Raw genomic sequence first — 24764 nt, forward strand, 5'->3', positions numbered from 1 at the left:
GGTAAATAAATCCTCTGCCTCTTCTACATGGTCATGGAACCTATTGCCCTGTCGGTTTACATCTGACATTTTTGTAAATTAACAGACGCTCTTATCCAGAGTGAGTGCATCACAGTGCCATCCGTTTTGTCACCAAAGCCCCATATACTACACACCACTGCGACCTGTACGCTCTCGTTGGCTGGCCCTCGCTTCATATTCGTTGCCAAACCCACTGGCTCTAGGTCATCTATAAGTCTTTGCTAGGTAAAGCCCTGCCTTATCTCAGCTCACTGGTCGCCATAGCAGCACCCACCCGTAGCAAGCGCTCCAGCAGGTATATCTCACTGGTCACCACCAAAGCCTATTTCTTCTTTGGCCGCCTTTCCTTCCAGTTCTCTGCTGCCAATGACTGGAACGAGTTGCAAAGATTACTGAAGCTGGAGACCCATATATCCCTCACTAGCGTTAAGCATCAGCTGTCAGAGCCGCTCACAGATCACTGCACCTGTACATAGCACATCTGTAAATAGCCCATCCAACTACCTCATCCTATATTGTTATTTATAATTTTTTTGCTCCTTTGCACCCCAGTATCTCTACTTGCACATTCATTTTCTGCACATCTATCACTCCAGTGTTTAATTGCTAAATTGTAATTACTTCGCCACTATGGCCTATTTATTGCCTTACCTCCCTAATCTTACCTCATTTGCACGCACTGTATATAGATTGTTTCTATTGTGTTATTGACTGTAGGTTTCTTTATTCCATGTGTAACTCGTGTTGTTGTTTGTGTCGCACTGCTTTGCTTTATCTTAGCCAGGTCGCAGTTGTAAATGAGAACTTGTTCTCAACTGGCCTACCTGGTTAAATAAAGGTGAAATATATATTTTTTTTAAGTGCACACTTTCATTTCGTACTGATCCCCGGTGGAAATTGAACCAACAAACCTGGCGTTGAAGGTGCCAAACTCGACCAATTGAGCCACACGGGACCTGTTTGTTTATTTAGTAATAAATTAGAGAAGCAGTATGTGAGACTGTTCTGTGCAGGTGTACTCCTGACATGCACCATTGCCTCTGGTACTGTGCTGATCAATAACAGGCCTTATAGGGACAACCCTCCCCCCTGAATTCCTTGGTCATATAGGCTTACTGTACTCACTAATAAAATAAACATTTCATGATTCATTAAAAAAATCTGGCCGCTAAAATTGGCTTATTTCTTTCATTTAAAAAAAGCGCATTGAGACATGTGTAACCCAAATAAAGCCAGAGAAATTGAAAGGTCAAGATTGAACACAAGTTTTAATTGTAATGATAGTATGCCATTTTTTTTTTTACTGTTAATTGATTTTATGTTCATACAGTAACGACACCATTTCCAACAGTTCTCTCATGTCTCAAACTGCAAGTCATGATACTCACACCCAACCAATAGACTAAACCCCCCAAAAAAATCCAGTCAAATTCCAGTTTCTCCTGACATTCAGGCATAGTTGGTTGTGTAATTGAGACAATTGTATACATGGAAACAGACAGTTGGACAATTTATTGAAGATATGTAAAATGTCAAAACATCGATCTCTGCATATTGGAACACAATGTTTAATAAAGCTGATTGATATTAACTCTGTCATGAGGGGTGCATACTAAACACATTTTGACAGATGGACTTTCATGACTTTTACCCACATTCTAAGTCGCTATGTACGTACAAAAAAAGTAAGAGTAATGTCATATTGACAATGGGAGGCTGCTCTCTGATCCCATGTACCATCTCCTGCCATTATGCAAGGCACTTAACCACCCACAAAGTACAATACCTGTTAGACAACTGTATTAAAACACATGGTCAACCCTCAGTCTGGAGAGATACTGGGTGTGCAAGCCCTTCTGATTAAGCCCTGCTCAAAGAGAGGCAGTTTATCAAGGTCCAGTTGAGCAGCTAATTTCTCTAATATGGTTTGTTAGAGGGACTGGTATAAAAGCCTGCACAACCATTAGCTCTCCTGGAGGATGGTTGACCATAGGGCTGTTGCGGTGACCGTCCTACCGCCACACCCGCAGTCATGACCATAGTAAAATTCAACGTGACCACTGAGTCACAGTAATCTCCTTATGCACTCAGGACATGTATTGGTAGTATCCAACTCGCCAATGGCTTGCTGCTCAGGGCTCTACTGGCCTAAAAAAAAAAAAAAAAACATTTTACAGAGATGTGTCGTGTTGATTGGCCAGTGAGCTTTGTCATATCTTGCTCCTGCTCCGCTTCTCATGGATAGTGGCAGCCTATTATGCAAAAGTTTGGCACGAAACCACAGGAGAGCTACTGGCTACTATTGAAGATCAGTCAAGATATAACAAGCCTCTCACTGGCCAATCAACACGATGCACCGGTTCCATAGACGTCGTCGTGACAAACACACTACCTATCCACATTGAGTGCTTCAAGATGTTTTAAAGAAAAATTTATTTTACCTTTATTTAACTAGGCAAGTCAGTTAAGTACAAATTCTTATTTTCAATGACTGCCTAGGAACAGTGGGTTAACTGCCTTGTTCAGGGGCAGAAAGACAGATTTATACCTTCTCAGCTCAGGGATTCGATCTTGCAACCTTTGTTACAAGTCCAACGCTCTAACCACTAGGCTACGCTGCCGCCCCATGGACAGAAAAAGAGACGAGAAGAGAGAATGAAAAGGGCTGAAAAAGCAAATAAGTCAATCAAGTGTGAGGAGAAGCAGTACAATGGACTTTAGGAAGAAAAGTCAAGAAATGGAAAAAGACAAATGACTGAAATGTTTTTGGAACAGAGGATCAATTGAGTCAAGACATACTGTATTACAGTATCTGACTGATCGTAGTTCAAAATAGTGTATATAAATAGAGGTAGGCTTCAGAACCAAGTGCACGATTAGTTTGTGCATTACTATTTTGAACTACGATCTGTCATACTGTAATCCAAAAATATATATTTATATTATTTTGTTCAGTGTAGGCCTCTACTTGAATGCATGTTCTACAGGCTACCTAGCCTAAATGTTACCTTTGTTCAATGTGAATGAATCACAACTGCTATAAAGTTAGTGAATGTTGCACTAAAACGTCAATGACAATGTTAAAATGAATGTTGCACAAGTTCAAATGTTACAATACATGTTGCACTAAAGTAACAATGTTGAAATACGTTGATTTGTTTTTGCTCTCAGTATTCATATCGGTGTTGTATAAAGGTTTTCGATATGTTAAAATAGTCCCACTAGAATGTGATGGGGCATTCTAGTAGCAATGCTGGGGACTGCCAGTGAGTTTTACATGCGTTAATAACTGGGCTGGGATATATGCATTTTCATGACTGCATATGTTAATTCAGTATACATTACATTATCCCACGTCACAATTGTGACCAACCATAACACAATTTTTACCTACTTTTCCATGAAAACAAAGTATGATTGATTATTTCAAAGGCTTACTAATGACACAAGATATGGATATTTTCATGTCTGGGAACAAGTCGGGATTTAATGGGTTAACAGCCTCAAGACAGGTTGATTTTTCAGCAATGTAACTAACCCATGCGCAACTACGGGGCAAACCAGACTAGGTTGGCTTAGATTGTTGACATGTCGAATATATTTAGTCTCCAATGTTAATTGAAAACAATTACATTTGCACTAGTCTTAAATACATTGTTAGTGGGTTAGCATGCAAATTTGTCATACTAGCATTGACATTACATCAGTCAAAACAAGATGTGGTATCAAGAAGAAACAAGTCACTTATGAGTCAGACATGGCAGATTGTCATTGTTAGTAGCACTTGGCCATCCAGAATCACAACTTTAGCCACATTGACGTTGTCAGCTAACCCATCTATAAACGACAGATTATTCAATACTTTAATTTATAATCGCAGTAAAACTTAAAGTACCTAGGTTCCCCTGTTTAACTATTCCCTGGCTCAGCAGCAGGTTGAAAAAAGCAAAGACTTCGCAGGGAATTGAACCCCATCCTGAGGAATCAGGAGTGCCACCACCGGAGTCTTTTGCTTTTTTTGTTGTGTAAGGACAAAAAGCAAAACCTGGAAGAACAAAAACCAAATGGTTTGTTCTCCCAGGAAAAGAAAAACCCTTACTACCTGCTGCTCTACACGAACCAGAGGACTTTAGCTTCGTCGCGTGCCTGAAACTAGAGGAAAATTAAAGGTCGCCCCCCCCAAAGTCACTACATTGGTGCACTAAATGCCATAAGAAATATTCCACAACATTACTAAGTTTCAGCCATGATACATGAAACTAGATTACTGACACTGGTCCAGATTCAGAGGTTAGTCAAACTAGCGAGGATCAACCGCTTAAATTTGACTCTGTAAGAGACAATTACCACCCCCCCCCCGCAAAACCTGATATTCTCTGAAATTGACATCTTTGGACATTTACTGTGACTGACCGAAACGGTACAAACCGCACCCAGACAGTTTCTCCACACTGACACTCAACTTCCCAGAACTGGATCAAACCAAGACAGACCAACTTCCTGTGACTCTGCAGCTGTGAGCTGTCCCAGTGCGCCGTAGAAACAGAAGTTGACTCAAGAGATATCTGAAAGGAAGAAAGAAAGAAATGTTGCCCCCCACCCTCCCTGCGTCCACCCAAACTACTGGAATGTGCCCATTTTACGCAATAGCTACATGGAACATTTAGGTTATGCATTTAAAAAAAATCTTAATGTTATGTAGAGCTGTTGTGCATGCAGACAAAGGGTTGAATTACACAGCCGTAGTGTGTTCAAAGTCAAATGGGAACCAAAATGACTTAACTTAGTAAACAAGAAACTGAAGAGATGCTCAATTAGCAGCAAGACAAGCTTGTGGCTCTTCATCTGAAAGTGACTGGGTTCTCAGTGTTCCATTACGCAGTTACGGGGCGGATCACAGATGCCAATTCAAGACCATTTTACTTCAGATTGAGAAATAGTCACCTGAGAAACCAAAAGGGGTAAAGGAAAGGAACAAACAGCACAGAGGGAGAGGAGACGGTGAAGAACATCGGGCGGGGCTGACTTTAAGCTCAAGCCAATAGAGGGAGAGATGGTAGGTACTTCATTCAGGGGGCACACTCATTTGCTGACAGTTCCCGGCGGCTGATACATTCAGATGCAGGAGGCGCAATCGTAGCGGACAGTGAAACGAGAGAATGATCTGAAACGAAGAGGTGTCGACACAAACATTCTCCCACCACAGTACTCACAACACCTACATGACGTTTCTTAACTTAGTTAAAGATGCAAAGCTGTAGGGCTCTGGGCCAAAGGGGGTGAGGTATATGCAGCTAAAAGCATTGCTTGACTATGGTTAACAGAAATCCAGTTCAAGATGTCCATTGAGTCAAACTAAAACATGACAGGGGTCTTATTAAATGAATAGTGAAAGAGGTAAACATCTTCCTACATGTTCCAGGTTAGAAGACATCATACGTGCTTGCGCCAGGCTCACTGATTTCTGTAGAGAAAAAGTGCACAATTCCCCTCCCAAGCCCAACAAATACCAATCCAAAAGCAACACATTTGCGCTGCACTCAGTTCAAATTACAGCTGCACAGTTGCGCAGTGTTCCTCAGCTACCTTCATTTGGGAAAGCTGTCACACAGTTGCGCGACTGCTGCAAAATAATTAAACCAAATGCTTTACAGTTCAAAAGCTACTATGATACAACTGACTGTCCTTGAACAGTTGCACAAGAGCTGGTAGCTGAGGAGATCTAATAGGTAAAGCTAGAAATGGCCTTGAATGTAACAAACGTGCTCAAACTGTCCTGCCTGTGTTGAGACGAGGTCAAAGGACGGTGCGATTCCTGTGGTCACGTCACTGGTAGATGGCATTCTCCGGTAGGGCTTTTGCAATTCTGCAAGATCAAAAGCAGACAACACCCCTATACCCACCCTCACCAGAACCCACATGTTACCCACATAGCCAAAGTAAATTTTATGTCAACTATAAAGCAAAGGGTTTCCACCAAATCTTCCTGTTGGAACAGAAGAGATTTGCACCCATAGGGAAAGCACAGCAGTGCAACTTCTACATATCACAAGTAGTGCTGAGACGTTGCATTGCTAGGTAGATGCTTCTCTATTCAAGAATAATCAACTGAGGCCACAATAAGGACCATTCAGACAGCCATGTTCCATATCTTGATTTTCCCCCATATTCAGACACGGATATGAGCTGGATTGAACTTATCTGAAACCTTCACTTTCCACCATGTAAGAGCTGCCATCAAGCCCAGGTCACTTCCATGCTCTAAAAGCACCAAGCTAAGACATACCTGAAAAAGCACAAGAAAAGCCCCCCAGACAAGATTCCCCCAAAGAACAAATGCATAACAAAAATGTCTTCAATCACAATAAGCTATGCATTTATTACCAATTATGAATCCTTTACAGATAGCTCTGTTGCATCAATACAAAACATTAACTAATTTGCAAAGAGAGTGCAATTTATGCGTTGCCAAATGTTAAACTAATGAAATATTAAAAAGGGAAATGTTAACACATTTGTAAGTGACCTTACTTGAGACCTTGCGAGGCATTTTGAAGTGATAGAAAACCTTTACATACAATGAGTTAGGGGTGTTCCTGTTGGTCTTGAGTATTGAAAACGCAGGACACAGCACACTGAAAAATGCAGAAGGGAAAACAAGCCTTCCACCATTCCCCCCCACACATACCCAAACAGTAACCAACCATGACAATTACAGTATCAAATTGTATTTACAGTTGCTAATATACAATGAAAATATCCGAATTTGGAGAAATACCAAATCATTAACTTTCCACAGAAAAAACTTTAAAATAGCACTGGCCTCTGCGTCACCGTTTCTCCTTAAGACACACGGGGGTAGACGTGGACCTCTAGTTGTTCTTTCATTGAACGGTTGGGTCACATAATAATCTGGAAAAGTCACAATTAAGCAGTCCCCTGACCCCAGAAACCCCCAAATGCAACTTCATACTCCATGACATAGAATGTGTCAATCTAAAGGTGACCATTACCACACTCCCTGGGAGAATACGAGTCGACTTCCCAAAACGTGGCCCGCCACTTGCTAGACCCTTGTAGACACCGAGGAATCTCTACACCACAAGGCAAAACGGACACCGAAAGATGTGGACCACCCGGTTGATTCCTTGCTCCCCAAACCTCAATGCTAGCCATTTGGATCTTTAAATGCTGCTTTACACGAAGCTGTGTGAAAGAATTCTTGGAAGAAATTTGGATTAACACCCCCCACAACCCTCCCAAGACCCAAATGATGTCTGCCCAGTTAAAATGCATTGGAAGAAAAACACTTAACATAAGTATGGTAGTACATATTCAAATGTGATCAACTCACTACAGAAAACCAGCACAAAATACCTTCCTACATCACTTTAACGCCAGAGGTGTCACTTGATCCATCCTTAGAACTATCGTTTACATGACGTCCAACTCTTTTTGATTAACGTGGTAGGTAGTACTAAAGAGGGACTCCCTTGGATGGTCAGCTTTGCTTTAAGGGCCGAGCCTGTGAAAAGAAGAACTCGGAAAACGTCCCCCCCCATCCACAAAGGCACTACAGTTCGACCAATAACACCAGACTAAACACAAATTCAGGGATAATCCCCTAGTTACCAATACGAAGGCAAATGTAAATTTGATTTCAATATTTAGCTAGGGGAATAGTTACTCCGCACGTGATCATATCATGCATTTAAACTCACTGCTCACTTTAACCAGCAGATGTAGCTGCTCAGCACCAAAGGGGCGTTGTGGTACGGACGTACAGAAGACCTCCCACTCAACACACTCCCATGTAGACCACATCTTGGGGCGCAGACCTATTGAACTCAATGACAGGAGAAACTCCGCCCCGGGGGCACTACATCTGTGCTGCAGGAGGCTGAAATCCTTTTAAGACGGTCCTCCTCTCACCAGCCCACTCTACCAAGAAGGCCAAGGGGGACTCATCACAGCAGACACGCAGGCACACAGGAAAGGGTTGTGACCAGGAAAATAAACGCTTTACCACACCATTACCTGCAAGAGGAAGAAACAAAACTTCGCGAGAACTGTGTCCTTGACAGATTTAAAAAGTGACTTTTAAATAAGACTCTTGGCCTAGTTAAACGTTACCACTGCCCATCATACAAACCAAACGCTTTTCCTGTGACTTGCGAAGCTAGTTGACCCTTTCACACGTATGCTCTTTAACACGTCTGCCTCATTGCTGCTGGGACCCATTGGCTGGCTAAGGGCAACACTCGACCCGGGACTGCTCCGCTCTCGGCTCACTGCAAGGCTCGCTACCCTGCCATCTGGCTCGTTCCCTCTGATGAACACCCGGCTGCTTCCCACGTCTGGCTCCAATCTGCTCCTCCCTCGATCCCCCTGGGTCCTGCCTGGCTCCCCGCTGGTCCTCCCAGTTTGCCCTTGGCCTGGTTCCTCCCTCTGATCCTGAAAGAGTCCTTCCTCACAAACTGCTAACTAGCTAAGTCCTTCCCCCAACAACGCAAACTCAGTCCATTCTCCTCATGAAAAAAACAAAAGCCTTCTTTTCTTCGCTAGAGCCAATTGTTTTGAAAAAGTTAATAAAATCTGAGGCGTGACAACGCAAGGTCACATTTGAGCCTGTGATTCCTTGAATTACAGCACGTTCTCTTAATGCGACCACTTCACTTGGATACTTAATCAGCAGCACATCTTTTCATCATTTTGTTTAAAAGATTTAATTCTTGAAGTAGCTCAAATGACTGATACAGGCACCGTCAGGCCAAATTCTCTTCCAATACTTTGCTTGCTATTCAAATGAATAAGGATTCACGTTTCATATCGTTAAGTTTAGTAGCTTTTTTCTTTCAGGTTACCTATACAGATTTTTCCCCCTGACAAGTAGACAACAATCAGAACTTGTTCTTCAGGTCAAGTAAAAACAACAAAAACGTCTTGAAGTTAGTAAAACACGTCTGATAAATGGGCCACACCCAACTTTCATTCTTCAATTTGTTGTTGGCTATTCTCAAAAGGCATCATAGCTTTCCACAAGGTATTAGTCTTGAAACTTGCTTCCTTCATTAACTTTTTTTTAACGATTGTCCATATGTAAGCAACTATCAGCAGCTCCACTTGTTCGTCATTTTAGGCTTAAAATAAAACCGCTTAAATGCATCTGATATTCACCCAACTTCTATTGCTGAATCTTATTCGGTATAAAATGTACTTCATGATATGTGAGCAACTTGCGACACCACTTGAAGTTAGCTAAACTGCCTGAGACCGCTGCCCAACATCTACTATTCAAACATTTAGCTGGCTATTCTTATGACGTCACAATTCTTCACAAGATTATCTTAGTAACTTGCATATTAGCTTCGTATTCACAAGGCTTCATATGGTTATTTTCTTGTAACGCATTGTTCATTTTAGGAAAACGGAAAAAATAAACGCATTGAAGTAACTATACTGCTTCGGATAAATGGAACGTCGTTCCATCTTTCATACGTTCATTGAATTGTAACTTGGTTCTTTTGATAACGCGTCTTATACAACCTGATTTTCTGATCTTCGAAATAACAGTAGCTTGGAATTCAGATAACTGCACCAGCTGTTCTCAGCGCTGAATCCCCAGGACATCCATTTCTCCCTAATCGCCATTTTGAGTCGGGCCTACAAGTGCGCCACAAGACGCATCTTTTGTTTGGCAAACTCTTTAAAATAAATTGTTTCGCTACGTTACTTGGCTTATAATTAATACCGAGATGCCAATTCAGTTGAAATAAGCATACTTCTGAGGTAAATGACGTAAGCGCCGCTGCTAAAAATAAGACCCTGCCACCTAACGTTAATCTCGTTCTTGTGACTATCATCTTGACTTTTGTCAACTGACACGTCAGAATTCAAAAATGTCCTTAGCTAGCGAGTTGCTATGACTTAACGTCACCTTGTTTGTTTTTAGTTGAATACAAAATGATGTACAATCTGTCGCTAGAAAGCTATATATAACACATCTAGGCGTCGAATGACGTTAGCTACAGTAGCATACCTACATTATCTGGTCAACTTCAACTATTTTCACACTACACTGCTGCTATTAAACCTGTTATACTACAGTTAACGCTATCATTACGCACTTCTCAAATAAAAGAAGCCCAATAAGCGATTCGGAAAATTTAAATAAAATCACAACGACCGGACCGCATAAGATAGACGACGAAATCGCATCGACGCAGTGTTAAGAAGGGGAGGTTTGCTGACTGAATATATAGTCTAGTTGTGATGCGGCCAACGTCACAATGCGAATACCTCCGACCTAGTGATTCTACGAAATAGGCCCAACATGGTCGAGCCTTTATGAAATGACTACGTACTTTTACTTACACTTTGTTACTTCACCATGAAACATAAGCTTACAAACCTACTCATTTTGATTTATGGTCATGAAAAAAGGGGTTCGGAAGAAAGTAACTATGGGAGCCTATCAAAATGTGCACTTTGCTTTCATCTCATCCATTAACCAACCTATCTATATAAACAGTTTCAAACTTGCCAACCATAATACAGTACTGTAAATGTTGCCATTCTTTATTATAAAGTCTACTCATTTCGTTGGTCACAGACGCTGCAGTTGGAAGAGTGAGTCAGTCATTCGACATTTTCAAATAACAACAGCTGACGTCAAAGCATTTGGTGCTCGGATGAATACAGAGCTAGATGTGAACAGTCCTTACAAACCAGATGAAACTGGAATTCACTAGTTCATTCTACCGGGTCTACTTCTCTTATACTGCATTGCTGAAATTGGATTTGGCTGATGTCGATTATTGTGTCACACATGTCTTTGATTGTGTAGCCTACCAACCAAGGACTCTCACCCATCTTTGAAACAATATAACAACTACACATTTGCAGAAGAGCTAGATGACAACTGTGTGGGAGAGCAAACCAGTTTAATTTTCCTTTAACAAAAATATTCAGACGAGCTGTAACATGACTCATCAGTGACATTCAAAATATTACATCAGAACAAAACTCTAAATGGCTGCAGTAGCCCAGAACAAACCTGTGTGGATTATATGCTGGAAAAGTGGTGATTATTCATGAGGCCAACATTGGCAGCAGCCAAACCACATCCATCAGCAGGTTTATTTGTGTCTTATAATCAGTTTTTTTAATATGATATCTTGGCACAACAATCCGATTAAATAAAAGGGAGTTTTTTTTGTTGAAATTATTGAATTATCTGGGTCTATCTGTCCATTTAGACACCCAGTGATCAATATCTGCTAGCCAAGGACATTTTGTGTCTTCAATCTAGAAGATAAAGCTGGAATCTTGAGAATCCAACAAAAGGCTCAGTTTGTGTCTGTGTGGAAAACTACTGCCTGGACTCTGGAAGGCAGAGGAATGAGTTTGCATTCACCACCAGATGGCGCAAAGCTAATTCACAAAACCTCCTGCGAGTGACGTATCATAATGAAGATCAAACTAGGAAAGGAATAGGAAGATCATCTCTAAAAGCGAACAGTAGGCCCAGAGCCTATATTTGGTTCTGAGTAGCATTCAGTCTCAATCACACTGACGTCATCATCGCAATGACATCAAGGGACAAACCCAGATTAATGTGGGAGGTTGATGAAGGGGAGTAGACTAAATAGGAAATATTATGGCCTGGGCCTATATAATAGAGAATATATAAGCAGACGTAGGCCTGACATGTACTACACAAAAATACAAAACAACAAGTCCAAAGGTCCTGGAAGAACTGCTGCTTCTCTGCAAGGTTCTTTGAACTAGATCACACACAATACAATAGAACAGGCATTCATTTGGGTGGTGTCTGAACATGTACATTTCGAATGGCACAATCTGTCCTTATCAGTCGCTCCAGGCAAAAACACTATCAGTCATTGTGTTTTTATTTTTTAAGAACAGGGCTGGGTAGCCTGCTGCTATCACCATTGATTATGAGTGTTGCCAGCCTTCCTTTAGGCAACTAATCTAATGATCGGTGAGAGCAGGGAGTGGAGTTCGGTCATCTGGATGTTGCTAGTTTCAGCCTCTCATGACCTCAACAGATTTAATGTAATCATATCTTGTCTGGTGGGGGTTTAAACAGGATATAGTGTTTGTTTAGGCTTTGTTTAGTTATATGCCTCTATTTACAGTAGCCTAATGTCACAGTATAGTGACTGCCTCAACAGCATTGCATGTGAATTCACTTCTGTTACACATACCCTTGTTGGGCGTACAAGTCTGGGCTCACATTCAACCAGATGGCAGGCTACAAAATGGCCCCCATTCTGCATGTGCTTAATTTGTAAATTGGGAGGTGCCGGAACAAAAAGTGAGCAAGAGAGGGTGGTGACCTGGGAAGCTCTGAGGTACCGGAACGCATGAGGGAAAGCAGTAGACTAAAGGCACACATGGGGAACATTTTAGTAGCCTAAGGTAAATGCTGCCATATTATAAACACATTTAATCCAATTCATCATTGTGTTACATGACGAGACTTTGGCAGAATATTTTTTAATACCGTACAAATGATCGAAATGACATGCTACTTTGACACAGACAAACTGAGAATCTCAGATCAAACTGAGAATCTTGAATCCATCAATAGTAGGCCTAGGTGTGTGGAGACATATTGTAGGCTACAATATGAGGAGGAAATTTCAGTCCTGAACATACTTGCCAGTTTCACTGACTCACCCAATGATGTGCAGCTCACTCGCAGATAATGGCGATGAATTCGTGCCAAAAGCCTATATCTCGCTATTGTTTTACATTGGGTTTTTTTCTTCATATTTTTTTATTTCACCTTTATTTAACCCGGTAGGCTAGTTGAGAACAAGTTCTCATTTACAACTGCGACCTGGCCAATATAAAGCAAAGCAGTTTAACACATACAACAACCCAGAGTTACACATGGAATAAACAAACATACAGTCAATAACATAGTAGAAAAACGTCTATATACAGTGTGTGCAAATGAGATAAGATAAGGGAGGTAAGGTAATAAATAGGCCATGGTGGCGAAGTAATTACAATATATCAATTAAACACTGGAGTGATAGATGTGCAGAAGATGAATGTGCAAGTAGAGATACTGGGGTGCAAAGGAGCAAGATAAATAAATAAATACAGTATGGGGATGAGGTATTTGGATGGGCTATTTACAGATGGGCTATGTACAGGTGCAGTGATCTGTGAGCTGCTCTAACAGCTGGTGCTTAAAGTTAGTGAGGGAGATATGAGTCTCCACCTTCAGTGATTTTTGCAGTTCGTTCCAGTCATTGGCAGCAGAGAACTGTAAGAAAAGGCTTCCAAAGAAGGAATTGGCTTTGGGGGTGACCAGTGATATATACCTGCTGGAGTGCGTGCTACGGGTGGGTGCTGCTATGGTGACCAGTGAGCTGAGATAAGGCGGAGCTTTACCTAGCAAAGACTTGTAGATGACCTGGAGCCAGTGGGCTTGGCGACGAGTATGAAGCAAGGGCCAGCCAACGAGAGCATACAGGTCGCAGTGGTGGGTAGTATATGGGGCTTTGGTGACAAAACGGATGGCACTGTGATAGACTGCATCCAATTTGTTGAGTAGAGTGTTGGAGGCTATTTTGTAAATGACATCGCCGAAGTCGAGGATCGGTAGGATGGTCAGTTTTACGAGGGTATATTTGGCAGCATGAGTGAAGGATGCTTTGTTTTGTGAAATAGGAAGCCGATTCTAGATTTCATTTTGGATTGGAGATGCCTAATGTGAGTCGGGAAGGAGAGTTTACAGTCTAGCCAGACACCTAGGTATTTGTAGTTGTCCACATATTCAAAGTCAGAAGCGTCCAGAGTAGTGATGCTGGACGGGCAGGCAGGTGCGGGCAGCGATCGGTTGAAGAGCATGCATTTAGTTTTACTTGCATTTAAGAGCAGTTGGAGGCCACGGAAGGAGAGTTGTACTTGTACTTTGTAAAACAATATTTCGGAGTTGATCAAATATTTTGTTAGCCCACAGCAGACAGATTAGAGTCTTCTCTTTTCAGCAGGAGCCATTTGGTTTCCAACCTGTGTTTTCCCGTGATTGTATTTGAAATATTGCGAAAGGCCTGTTTTGTCAGCATGCTGTTCACTGACAGATTTGCAGGAGTTCCCGACAGTAGGCTATGCCTTGTTATTGGGCTACACACAATCCAGAGCTAGGCTAATTAAAAAAAATAAACTATTGATCCTCTGTGGCTAAATTATAGGCCTTCTCGTGGTGTAGTAGGTATCTGAACAGACAGCAGTTATTCTATAACTTTGGCAAATGTATTTCAATTTATCAGGGGTGCTGCAGCTCCTCCAGAATCCTTCGCGCGGAGATGATTCTATAAAGAAATAAATGCACTTCTATAAAGAAGTGCAACCCTGGAGAGATGAGAGTTGCAGGGTCATGTCTATCAGAGCAGAAAGAGGGAGAGAGATCATAGAAAGTGAATCTCATTCTAGTTCTGTGAGAGATACAGGAGCGCTACTCACACTACTCACAAAGACGTGGCCACGCACTTAACAAGAGAACATCCCTGCTCATCCCCTGCCTCTGATTTGGCGGACTCACTAAACACAAATGCTTAATTTGTTATTATGTCAGTGTTTTTGAGTGCCGCTGACTATCCGTCAATTAAAAAAACAAGAAAATGGGGCCGTCTGGTTTGCCTGATATAAGGAATTTGAAATGATTTATACTTTAACTTTTGATACTTAAGTATATGTTTGAAATTACATTTACTTTTAATACTTAACTATATTTACATCACTTTTAGACTTTTACCCAAGTAGTATTTTACTGGGTGACTTTCCCTTTTACTTGAGTCATTTTTCTGTTAAGGTATCGTTACTTTAACACAAGTATGACAATTGGGTATTTTTTCCACCACTGACAAGGCCACTGATCCATAATAATCAATGATAATAGTCCTATAAGCACTACAAGCGTGCCGCTAGAGGCCAAGGGTAACCCCACACTTATAACAATAATCCACATCAGTAGGATAAATGAACTGCACCAATGTTCTTGTTCCAGCTGTATCGGTTCGATCCTGTTCTGGATTCACGAGGACAATTGTCAGTCTCACACTTTTAATTGGTTCGATGAAACACCATTACATCAGGATTCGATGTGGTTTGACTGATATTGAGTCAGGGATGTGGCAAAGCAAGCCAAACATATCCCTTCCACTGTCACGCAGCTATTCTAGAGTTGGAGGGCAAGGGAGACAGATGCATAGCAACAAGATGAGAGGCTAATAAACTGTCCAGAATAACTTAACAGCTTAACAGATACTTAATTGAGACAATTACTTTCCCCTTTCAGCAGAAACAACTTTGGGTTAGTTAATTGGAAACATTTAAGATTTTTTTAAACCCAGACTTTTTGGACGTTTAGGCATTTGTGGTACGCTTATCTTGCTGGACTTCTTATTAATTTCTCATTCAGACAGAACAGAAGTAACAAGGGTAACATACTGACAGAGTGATGGTTGTTCATCTTCAGCTCTGGAGCTATGATCTCTGAGGCTGACAGACAGGGAGCAGTTAGACCCAAGAGGTCGCCATCAGACGGGCACAGGGATAGGGACAGGGACAGGGACCTCAGCCCCAGACGGAGAGCAGAAGCTGACCAAAACTATTTACAGGAGAGACATCAAGAGGGCATCAATGACCTCCCTGCAGGGAAGAGACAAATGATGGAGAAGTTTTTCACTCCTGTTCATAGTCCTCCTCCAGGTGGGATCACATCACAGAAGCACCGCCATCACCGGGATCAAGAAAAGGAGATACACAGGTAAGATCACTTTTGAGTTTCCCTTTTATTAAAGTTTCCTTTTTAAAACAGTAATGAGAAATGCATATTTGATGAAGATTACAATTGAGTGTGGTAATTGGATGAATACATAATTACTACGTCATCTCTCCATATCAGCTACAGGAGGTCACGGAACAATGATAGACGCAGCAGTGAACGCCACGGTCACCACCATCACCGTGGTAACCATTTCCAAGATGACCAGGAGCAATCCCATAGACGTCACCATCATCATCCTCAGCACCTTCATCACGATGACGAGATGTCGGATCACCACACCACCGTCACCCTCTCCAGAGCATCTTCCTCCTCCCTCTCATCTTCCTCCTCTTCCTCTTCCTCCGACTCTTCCACCGAATGGTCCGGCATTGACGACAAGTTCTCCCTGAAGCACGCCAGCCGGCCGCAGCATACCATGTCCTGCTCCAACATTGCAGGAGGACGACAGTTCCGGGAGGATGACAGTGAGCTGCAGGTGTATGCCACGGTCAAACAGGGGCGAATGCACGGAGGAGGAAGCCCTGGGACCAACCATCGGGCCCAGGGGAGGGGAGGACAAGAGCCCAGCTACTCCGAGCTCAACCGGGGCCATAGCCGCAGTGAAGAGGGGTTGCTGCAGAATACAGGCACTGACAGAGGGAAAGCACGGACACCCCCACACCTGAAGCACGGATCCCTCTACAAGACAGCCAGCCTGGGCCGTAGCCTGGCCTTCAGTGAAGAGGTCCTGGCTGGGCCAAAGAGGGCGGTGTCCTCGATCCAGCTCCCCAGTAAAGGCATCCTGAAAAACAAGGAGGCGCCGCCGGACATCCGCAAGGCCAAGTCCATGGAGGTGCTGTCTTCCCGGGTAGCAGGCAAGACAGCAGGGCCCAAGGGGAAGCAGGATGTGGAGGCTCTGAAGGATGCAGCCAGGCAGAGCATGGTGAAGGGGAAGATACAGTTCTCTGCCTTCCTGGATGAGATCACTAAACAGGTCATCAGCCCCGCCCGTCTCAATACTCTGGGGGTACCTGTCGAGACTGTAGGACCGGGTCCAGCCAAAACCCCAGCATCCCCCAAATCTCAACTGAAAAGTCAGCCCCAGCTTCCCTTGAAAAAGCAGGGAGATGGGCAGGGGGAGGAGAGGGAAACGGTTACTAAACCTAGAAAACTGAGGAATGACTCTGACACACGGTCACGGAAAATATCTCTCCCTACAAAGTTTGGGTATGAAAGCAAGAACCACACTCCTTGTCTAGGCAGCCCCCCAACCCACCACTCCAGCCAACCCTACCCGCCCCACCCACCGGCTGGCTATGAAGACCAACCAGCCTCCCTGCCTGACTTCCAGGGTCCTGTCGGTAATAGGCATGGGCGGTATGGCTCCCTTCTTACAGACGGCACTGTCAGCTCCAGCCCTGAGCCCAGCCATCACAAACACCGTAGCTACAAACACCTTGACCAGAGCCACAGGCCCACCCATAGCCCACCTTCATCTCCACACACCCAGCAACCCCAGCTACCCCACCGCACCCCAATCCGCACACACTCCCCTCCTCCAGTGCCAGGGCCCGAGTCGGAGTCTCCCTCCAGCAAGTCTGACTCATCCCGGAACAGAGACCGAGACACGGCCAGCCCCAGCTCCGAGCAGAGCAACCGCCACAACCGGTCAACCTACCGCTGGCATCCAAAGCCACACAGGGTGAGTCTAACTGATGTCAACTACAGATGTAGGATCTAAATTTGAGCCAGTTTGCTACAGAAGGAAAATAATCCTGCAGCAACAGGAAATGTGAATTATTATGTGGTTTATAATTAATGGATGTTTATGTAGGGGTTGATACATTTTGCGTTAGGACAAATCAAGTCTGAAATTTCAAACTGGAAATGACAGACTTTAAAAGCATTTTAAAACTCAAATACACTATAAGTTTGCATTTCTTGCTGCGTAGGAAGATTCTCAGCAACAAAAGAGTGATCAAATGAAGATCTTACATCTGTATGCTGGTGGAGTCAAGGGGTCTAAATACATACTATAGATAGTAGGTCCTAGCTGTAGAGTTAGGTAAATCATGCATTCACGTCAATTAGGATTTGTCCCAAAGTTCTTTAAAGTTCTTGAAGTTCAAACCACACAGGGAGTGTCAGTTAGTGTCCTAAACCACAAAGCAGCAGTTATATAAAGAGAACTCAAGCGTCATCCTCTGTCTGTGACGCTTGTCCACAATTAGCCACATTAGGTAACAGGTAACCTTTATAGGCAATATGTTGCATTGGGAACAACACGCTACCCAACCCGAGACTGCCTGGGTGCCAGCTAGCACGTCGAGGGCCAGAGTAACCGTGCTGTGGCTCTGACTTTATTAACCTCACTCACGCACAATCAATAGCTTTCCCTGGAGCGTATGAACTAAAGTTCAATAATCAATTCCTTTGGTTCTATTAGGTCCCTACCATTCTCTCTGCCCTTTTCATCTCTGTCCAAAAAAACATTCCATTCAGTTTATGAAACTTTATTAGGAAGTGAAGAAACTGCACTGTACATTGTCAAAGCTTACAATAACAATATCCCTGATGTATATGGTAATGTGGCAAATAATAATCAAAGAAAAAAATGCAGATGATAACATTACTAATACAACTAATATAACTGTATTGAAAGTTATTGAATTAGAAATCATCGAAATTTATCTCTAATCGTCTCTTCTCTTCTGCTGTCTCTCTCCATAGACCTTGACAGGTGACACAGGCGAACTCCAGTGAGTGTGATTTTTTTTCCTTCTTCTCCCCCTCTCCTCTCTGTTTATCAATGCACTCTAAAGAGCATCCTTTTGATTGTGAAAGGTCACTGAATATCGATTCCACTAATGGCTTCCAGAGCTCTCTCACCCCCTCTATCAGTAAAGATGGATGAAGAACAAGATGAAGGAGAAATGTATGTAACAATGGTACAACGCACAGCGTTTAGTCTGGATTAACAAGGCTATGTGAATTGTAACATCTCTAGAAGCTGACCTGAGCTACATCCATAGCATCTAATGTGCTAACATGGCCTTGGGAAATGTGACTGCGCATTTTTCGAATAAAATTCCATATCCCATGACCCTCCTGTGTGTAAATAGGGCACTGCAGGAGGAGAATGCTGAGCTGCACCAGAACCTGATGCAAACAGTGGTCTGCATCGAGAGCCTGGAGGCGGAGCTAGCCAGGGCCAGGGAGGAGCTTAGCCACATGAAGGAGAAGTTCAAGAGGTCAGAGCTAATTATAATATGATGACGGCTATAGTTTTATATAGTAACATTATAATATGATGATGGCTATAGTGTTACATAGTAACATGATAATATGATGATGGCTATAGTGTTACATAGTAACATGATAATATGATGATGGCTATAGTTTTATATAGTAACATTATAATATGATGACGCCTATAGTGTTATATAGTAACATGATAATATGATGATGGCTATAGTGTTACATAGTAACATGATTAATATGATGATGGCTATAGTGTTACATAGTAACATGATTAATATGATGATGGCTATAGTTTTATATAGTAACATTATAATATGATGATGGCTATAGTGTTACATAGTAACATGATAATATGATGATGGCTATGGTGTTACATAGTAACATGATAATATGATGATGGCCATAGTTTTATATAGTAACATTATAATATGATGATGGCTATAGTGTTACATAGTAACATGATAATATGATGATGGCTATGGTGTTACATAGTAACATGATAATATGATGATGGCTATAGTTTTATATAGTAACATTATAATATGATGATGGCTATAGTGTTACATAGTAACATGATAATATGATGATGGCTATGGTGTTACATAGTAACATGATAATATGATGATGGCTATAGTTTTATATAGTAACATTATAATATGATGATGGCTATAGTGTTACATAGTAACATGATAATATGATGATGGCTATAGTTTTATATAGTAACATTATAATATGATGATGGCTATGGTGTTACATAGTAACATGATTAATAAGATGATGGCTATAGTTTTATATAGTAACATTATAATATGATGATGACTATAGTTTTATATAGTAACATTATAATATGATGATGGCTATTGTGTTACATAGTAACATGATAATAAGATGATGGCTATAGTGTTACATAGTAACATGATAATATGATGATGGCTATAGTGTTACATAGTAACATGATCATATGATGATGGCTATAGCGTTACATAATCTCAGCAAAAAAAGAAATGTCCCCTTTTCAGGATCCTGTCTTTCAAATATAATTTGTAAAAATCCAAATAACTTCACAGGTCTTCATTGTAAAGGGTTTAAACACTGTTTCCCATGCTTGTTCAATGAACCATAAACAATTAATGAACATGCACCTGTGGGATGGTCGTTAAGACACTAACAGCTTACAGACGGTAGGCAATTAAGGTCATAGTTCTGAAAACTTAGGACACTAAAGAGGCCTTTCTACTGACTCTGAAAAACACCAAAAGAAAGATGCCCAGGGTCCCTGCACATCTGTGTGAACGTGCCTTAGGTATGCTGCAAGGAGGCATGAGGACTGCAGATGTGGCCAGGGCAATAAATTGCAATGACCGTACTGTGAGACGCCTAAGACAGCGCTACAGGGAGACAGGACGGACAACTGATCGTCCTCGCAGTGGCAGACCACGTGTAACAACACCTGCACAGGATCGGTACATCCGAACAGCACACCTGCGGGACAGGTACAGGATGGCAACAACAACTGCCCGAGTTACACCAGGAACACACAATCCCTCCATCAGTGCTCAGACTGTCCGCAATAGGCTGAGAGAGGCTGGACTGAGGGCTTGTAGGCCTGTTGTAAGGCAGGTCCTCACCAGACATCACCGGCAACAACGTCGCCTGTGGTCACAAACCCACCGTCGTTGGACCAGACAGGACTGGCAAAAAGTGCTCTTCACTGACGAGTCGCGGTTTTGTCTCACCAGGGGTGATGGTCGGATTCGCGTTTATCGTCGAAGGAATGAGCGTTACACCGAGGCCTGTACTATGGAGAGGGATCGATTTGGAGGGTACATCATGGTCTGGGGCGGTGTCATAGCATCACTGGACTGAGCTTGTTGTCATTGTAGGCAAAGTTATAGGGAAGACATCCTCCTCCCTAATGTGGTACCCTTCCTGCAGGCTCATCCTGACATGACCCTCCAGTATGACAATGCCACCAGCCATACTGCTCGTTCTGTGCGTGATTTCCTGCAAGACAGGAATGTCAGTGTGATGCCATGGCCAGCGAAGAGCCCGGATCTCAATCCCATTGAGCACGTCTGGTTCCTGTTTGATCGGAGGGTGAGGGCTAGGGCCATTCCCCCCAGAAATATCCAGGAACTTGCATGTGCCTTGGTGGAAGAATGGGGTGACATCTCACAGCAAGAATTGGCAAATCTGGTGCAGTCCATGAGGAGGAGATGCACTGCAGTACTTAATGCAGCTGGTGGCCACACCAGATACTGACTGTTACTTTTGATTTTGACCCCCCCTTTGTTCAGACCCACATTATTCCATTTCTGTTAGTCACATGTCTATGGAACTTGTTCAGTTTATGTCTCCGTTTTTGAATCTTGCTATGTTCATACAAATATTTACACATGTTAAGTTTGCTGAAAATAACACAGTTGACAAATGAGAGGACGTTTCTTTTTTTGCTGAGTTTAGTAACATGATAATATGATGATGGCTATAGTGTTACATAGTAACATTATAATATGATGATGGCTATAGTGTTATATAGTGACATGATAATATGATGATGGCTATAGTGTTACATAGTAACATTATAATATGATGATGGCTATAGTTTTATATAGTAACATTATAATATGATGATGGCTATAGTTTTATATAGTAACATTATAATATGATGATGGCTATAGTTTTATATAGTAACGTGATTAATATGATGAATCTATAGTGTTACATAGTAACGTGATTAATATGATGACGGCTATAGTGTAAAGTGCGTCAATAGCAACAATAATCATTGTATAATACTGTAGTAACAATGCTTGCTCTTGTCCTCGTGTGTCTTTGATGTGATTACAATACATCTGCCACTCCCTTTTCAAGTTACTGTGAGCACCAGGGAAGGCATGCAGTACATCTAGGCATGCCCTTTGTGATTTACAGAGTAGACTTTATGAAAGTCTCATTCTGTCGAACCTGTGAAATAGCCCTTTTTTGCCCTACATTTTTGTCCTGGAGGGCAAATTCCACTGATCAATAGCTTAGTGTGACTGATTGGTGTGGTTAAATTGAGTGGTTCTCTGCCTGCCATCTGTATGGTCTGATCTACTGTTAGGGTCAGAGGTCAGATGGCCTCATGACCAAGGGCCTATGGGTGGGTGGGTGGGGGTTATGGTATACAACATAGGCCCAGAATTCATAGCCATGGTGCTGTCTCTCTTTGCAACAGGCTCCAGGACACACACACAGGTACCCAGCACACCAACAGCCTTCTGGGGGAGAAACTGCACTCAGCGGTAAGAATTAGGTCAAACATGACAGACGGAGAGACAAAGACAGAGACGGAGAGAGAGAGAGAGAGAGACACTGAGGTTATCTCATTTAGGGCTAGAACCTGACCAGGTAAAACTGTGGTCCCTGGCCTATAATTAGTTTTTTCCCTTATGGTTAAGAAAGACTCCTGCTACTATATAAACTCATACCTCCACCCAGGTATAGAAACATGCTCTGAATATCCTTCTCCCTCTCTGTCACCTCTACAACACGCAGTGTTGTGTTGACTGATGTTCTCTGCTCTGTTCTGTCCTTGAAGACTGAGAGCACAATTAGTACTACTGTTATACCATCTCTAGAACAAACTGTAGGGAATATGTTGAGTCGTGTACTCTGTTCTATCCCTGCAGACTGAGAGCCTTAGCTCTGAGAGGAAGTATATGGTGCAGCGTATCGCCCATCTCAGCACAGAGCTGGAGCAGGCCAACGCCACCATCGCCTCTCTGGAGAACATCAATGTGAGCACAGCACCATCTACTGAGCAATAGATGAACCACAACGCACATTAGCTTTGTTCACATTCTGGCAACAGAAAGTGGTGGAAAGACAATATGATGATTTTGTATTTGTAAAGTTGATAGTGGCCTTACATGAAAAGACTATCCATAATCTCCTCAACTCATGTTCAGCTCATAATTTCTTCTACCTCATCTACTGGTTTCTCTATGTCTGTTGTATTATATGAACTGATAGGATGTCTGTGCTGTCCTCCAGGTTCCCTGTCTGATCAAGGAGCTCCTAGAGAAGCACTTTGACTCTGGAGACACTGTCAAGCAGTTCCTGAAGAACGCCTTGAAAACCGGCCAATCCACAAGCGACATCCAATCACCTGCTACAAAACTGGAGCAGAAGCCATCTGATTGGTCAGGTGCAGGACTCAGGGAGTTTGAGGCGGGTCCACAAAAGGTCACTGCTTTTATGCCCTGGAAGCAGGAGGAGGGGTTTGGGGTGATAGGTCAGACAGGAAATGAGGATTCTCGCCCGATGAGTCCCCCTTTCTCCGTCGCTGACATCAGTATGGCTATCTATAAGAAACTAGCTGCCAGCCAAGCGGCAAGACAGCCCCGGCCTTCCAACTACCAACCTCACACTGACACCCCTCCCAACCCCTACCCTCTGGTGGAGTTGGGTACAGGGGGTGCAGGAGGTGCATGGGAGGAGGGTTACCTTGTGCCTGCTGTCAAGGAGGGCATGGCAGTTGCAGGGAGAGCAGCTGAGAGTAAGCAGGGTGCTGTTGTTGATGTGTCCTATCTGACGGCCCAGAGGGTTCTGGATGACTTCATGCACCAGCTGACACACCCAGAGGATGGGAGCGCAGGTGGGGAGAGGGGGCATAAGGCCAACGGGGGAGGGGGAACAACTGAAGAGAAGGGGGCAGAGTGAAACGAACCTATGAATTGCTGTAATTGTAACCTTATATTACATAGGCTAGGATTGTTCAAGATGTGATGGTTTGTTTGTGATGGTTTGAGGCCTGTAGTTCTGCATTTATTTAACATTTTAATGTCACTATACATTTGAGTGATGGCATTGTAAATATTACATTCTGTTTCTTTCCCAAATGTCTTGTGGTGCAGTTGTAAAGAAAGTATTAGACTTAAACAATTAATTGAACTATATACAGAATATAATTATTAATCCAAATTTGCAATGTGATACAGTCCATCCTTTTCCTTGTGAAGTGATGCAGAATTTAAATGTTTTGTTAATGCCTAGACAGTGAGTAGAATTTTCTATTTTATAACAATGACCGCTATTTTGTAAGCTCCAGTAAGCCAATGAAGGAACCTTCATATCTGAATAACATCGATCCAGCTGGCATTAACGTATTACCCACTGTGTTTTGGGCTATCATGTCACATGACCTAGAGTTTAACCTTTATTTTAAGCCTTTTCCAGAAATGAGAACTATGAAAGCAATTGTCTGAGGATGGTGTCGGAGGATGCTGCTGGACCATCTGACATAAAAAGAAAAGGGGACAGTTTGATGAAAAAATTTAAATAAAGGTTCAAATCCAGGTCTTGTGACATGACTGTGCAAAACACAGGGCCCTACATTAACGCTATGCTGTCCATCCTAATGAACTGTCTTAGCTAAAACTGTATAAAGCTGCTGTCCCCCCCAAGACTTTTGATGTTGTAGATTAATAAAATGACTAATTCTAAAGATGTATGGTTTCTTGATTTGTCTTTCTCCCAAACATGACCTACTTCCTGTGTTAAGCCATCACTCTCCCCCTCCCCCAGTCCCTCAGCCTGTAAGCTTTATCCATCTCTCTCTATCTGCATGTATAAACTATAGCCCTGGCCCTCTCCATCCTGTGTCAACTCTGTGAGTATACCTGTC

The 24764-nt window shown here is 42.6% G+C and overlaps 1 protein-coding gene across 1 annotated transcript; it reads left to right on the forward strand.

The window, feature by feature from the left end:
- The first annotated feature begins 14083 nt into the window (after positions 1 to 14083).
- Positions 14084 to 24586, forward strand: LOC106612081 (uncharacterized). The gene is made up of 7 exons (XM_014212914.2): positions 14084 to 15832; positions 15971 to 17534; positions 18563 to 18591; positions 18955 to 19083; positions 22314 to 22380; positions 22768 to 22875; positions 23132 to 24586. Exons 1-7 carry the CDS (start codon positions 15552 to 15554, stop codon positions 23798 to 23800), a joined length of 2847 nt encoding a protein of 948 aa, XP_014068389.1. The 5' UTR covers positions 14084 to 15551; the 3' UTR covers positions 23801 to 24586.
- The last annotated feature ends 178 nt before the right edge of the window (positions 24587 to 24764 follow it).

This window comes from Salmo salar, chromosome ssa09 (assembly GCF_905237065.1).
Source record: "Salmo salar chromosome ssa09, Ssal_v3.1, whole genome shotgun sequence".
Classification (NCBI taxonomy): domain Eukaryota; kingdom Metazoa; phylum Chordata; class Actinopteri; order Salmoniformes; family Salmonidae; genus Salmo; species Salmo salar.

Excerpts from the sequence above, each read along its gene's own strand:
- LOC106612081 (XM_014212914.2), top strand. The coding sequence starts at position 15,552 with ATGATCTCTGAGGCTGACAGACAGGGAGCAGTTAGACCCAAGAGGTCG. Across the intron at positions 17,535-18,562 it reads GGCATCCAAAGCCACACAGG|ACCTTGACAGGTGACACAGG; the intron begins GTGAGTCTAACT and ends CTCTCTCCATAG. Across the intron at positions 19,084-22,313 it reads ATGAAGGAGAAGTTCAAGAG|GCTCCAGGACACACACACAG; the intron begins GTCAGAGCTAAT and ends TCTTTGCAACAG.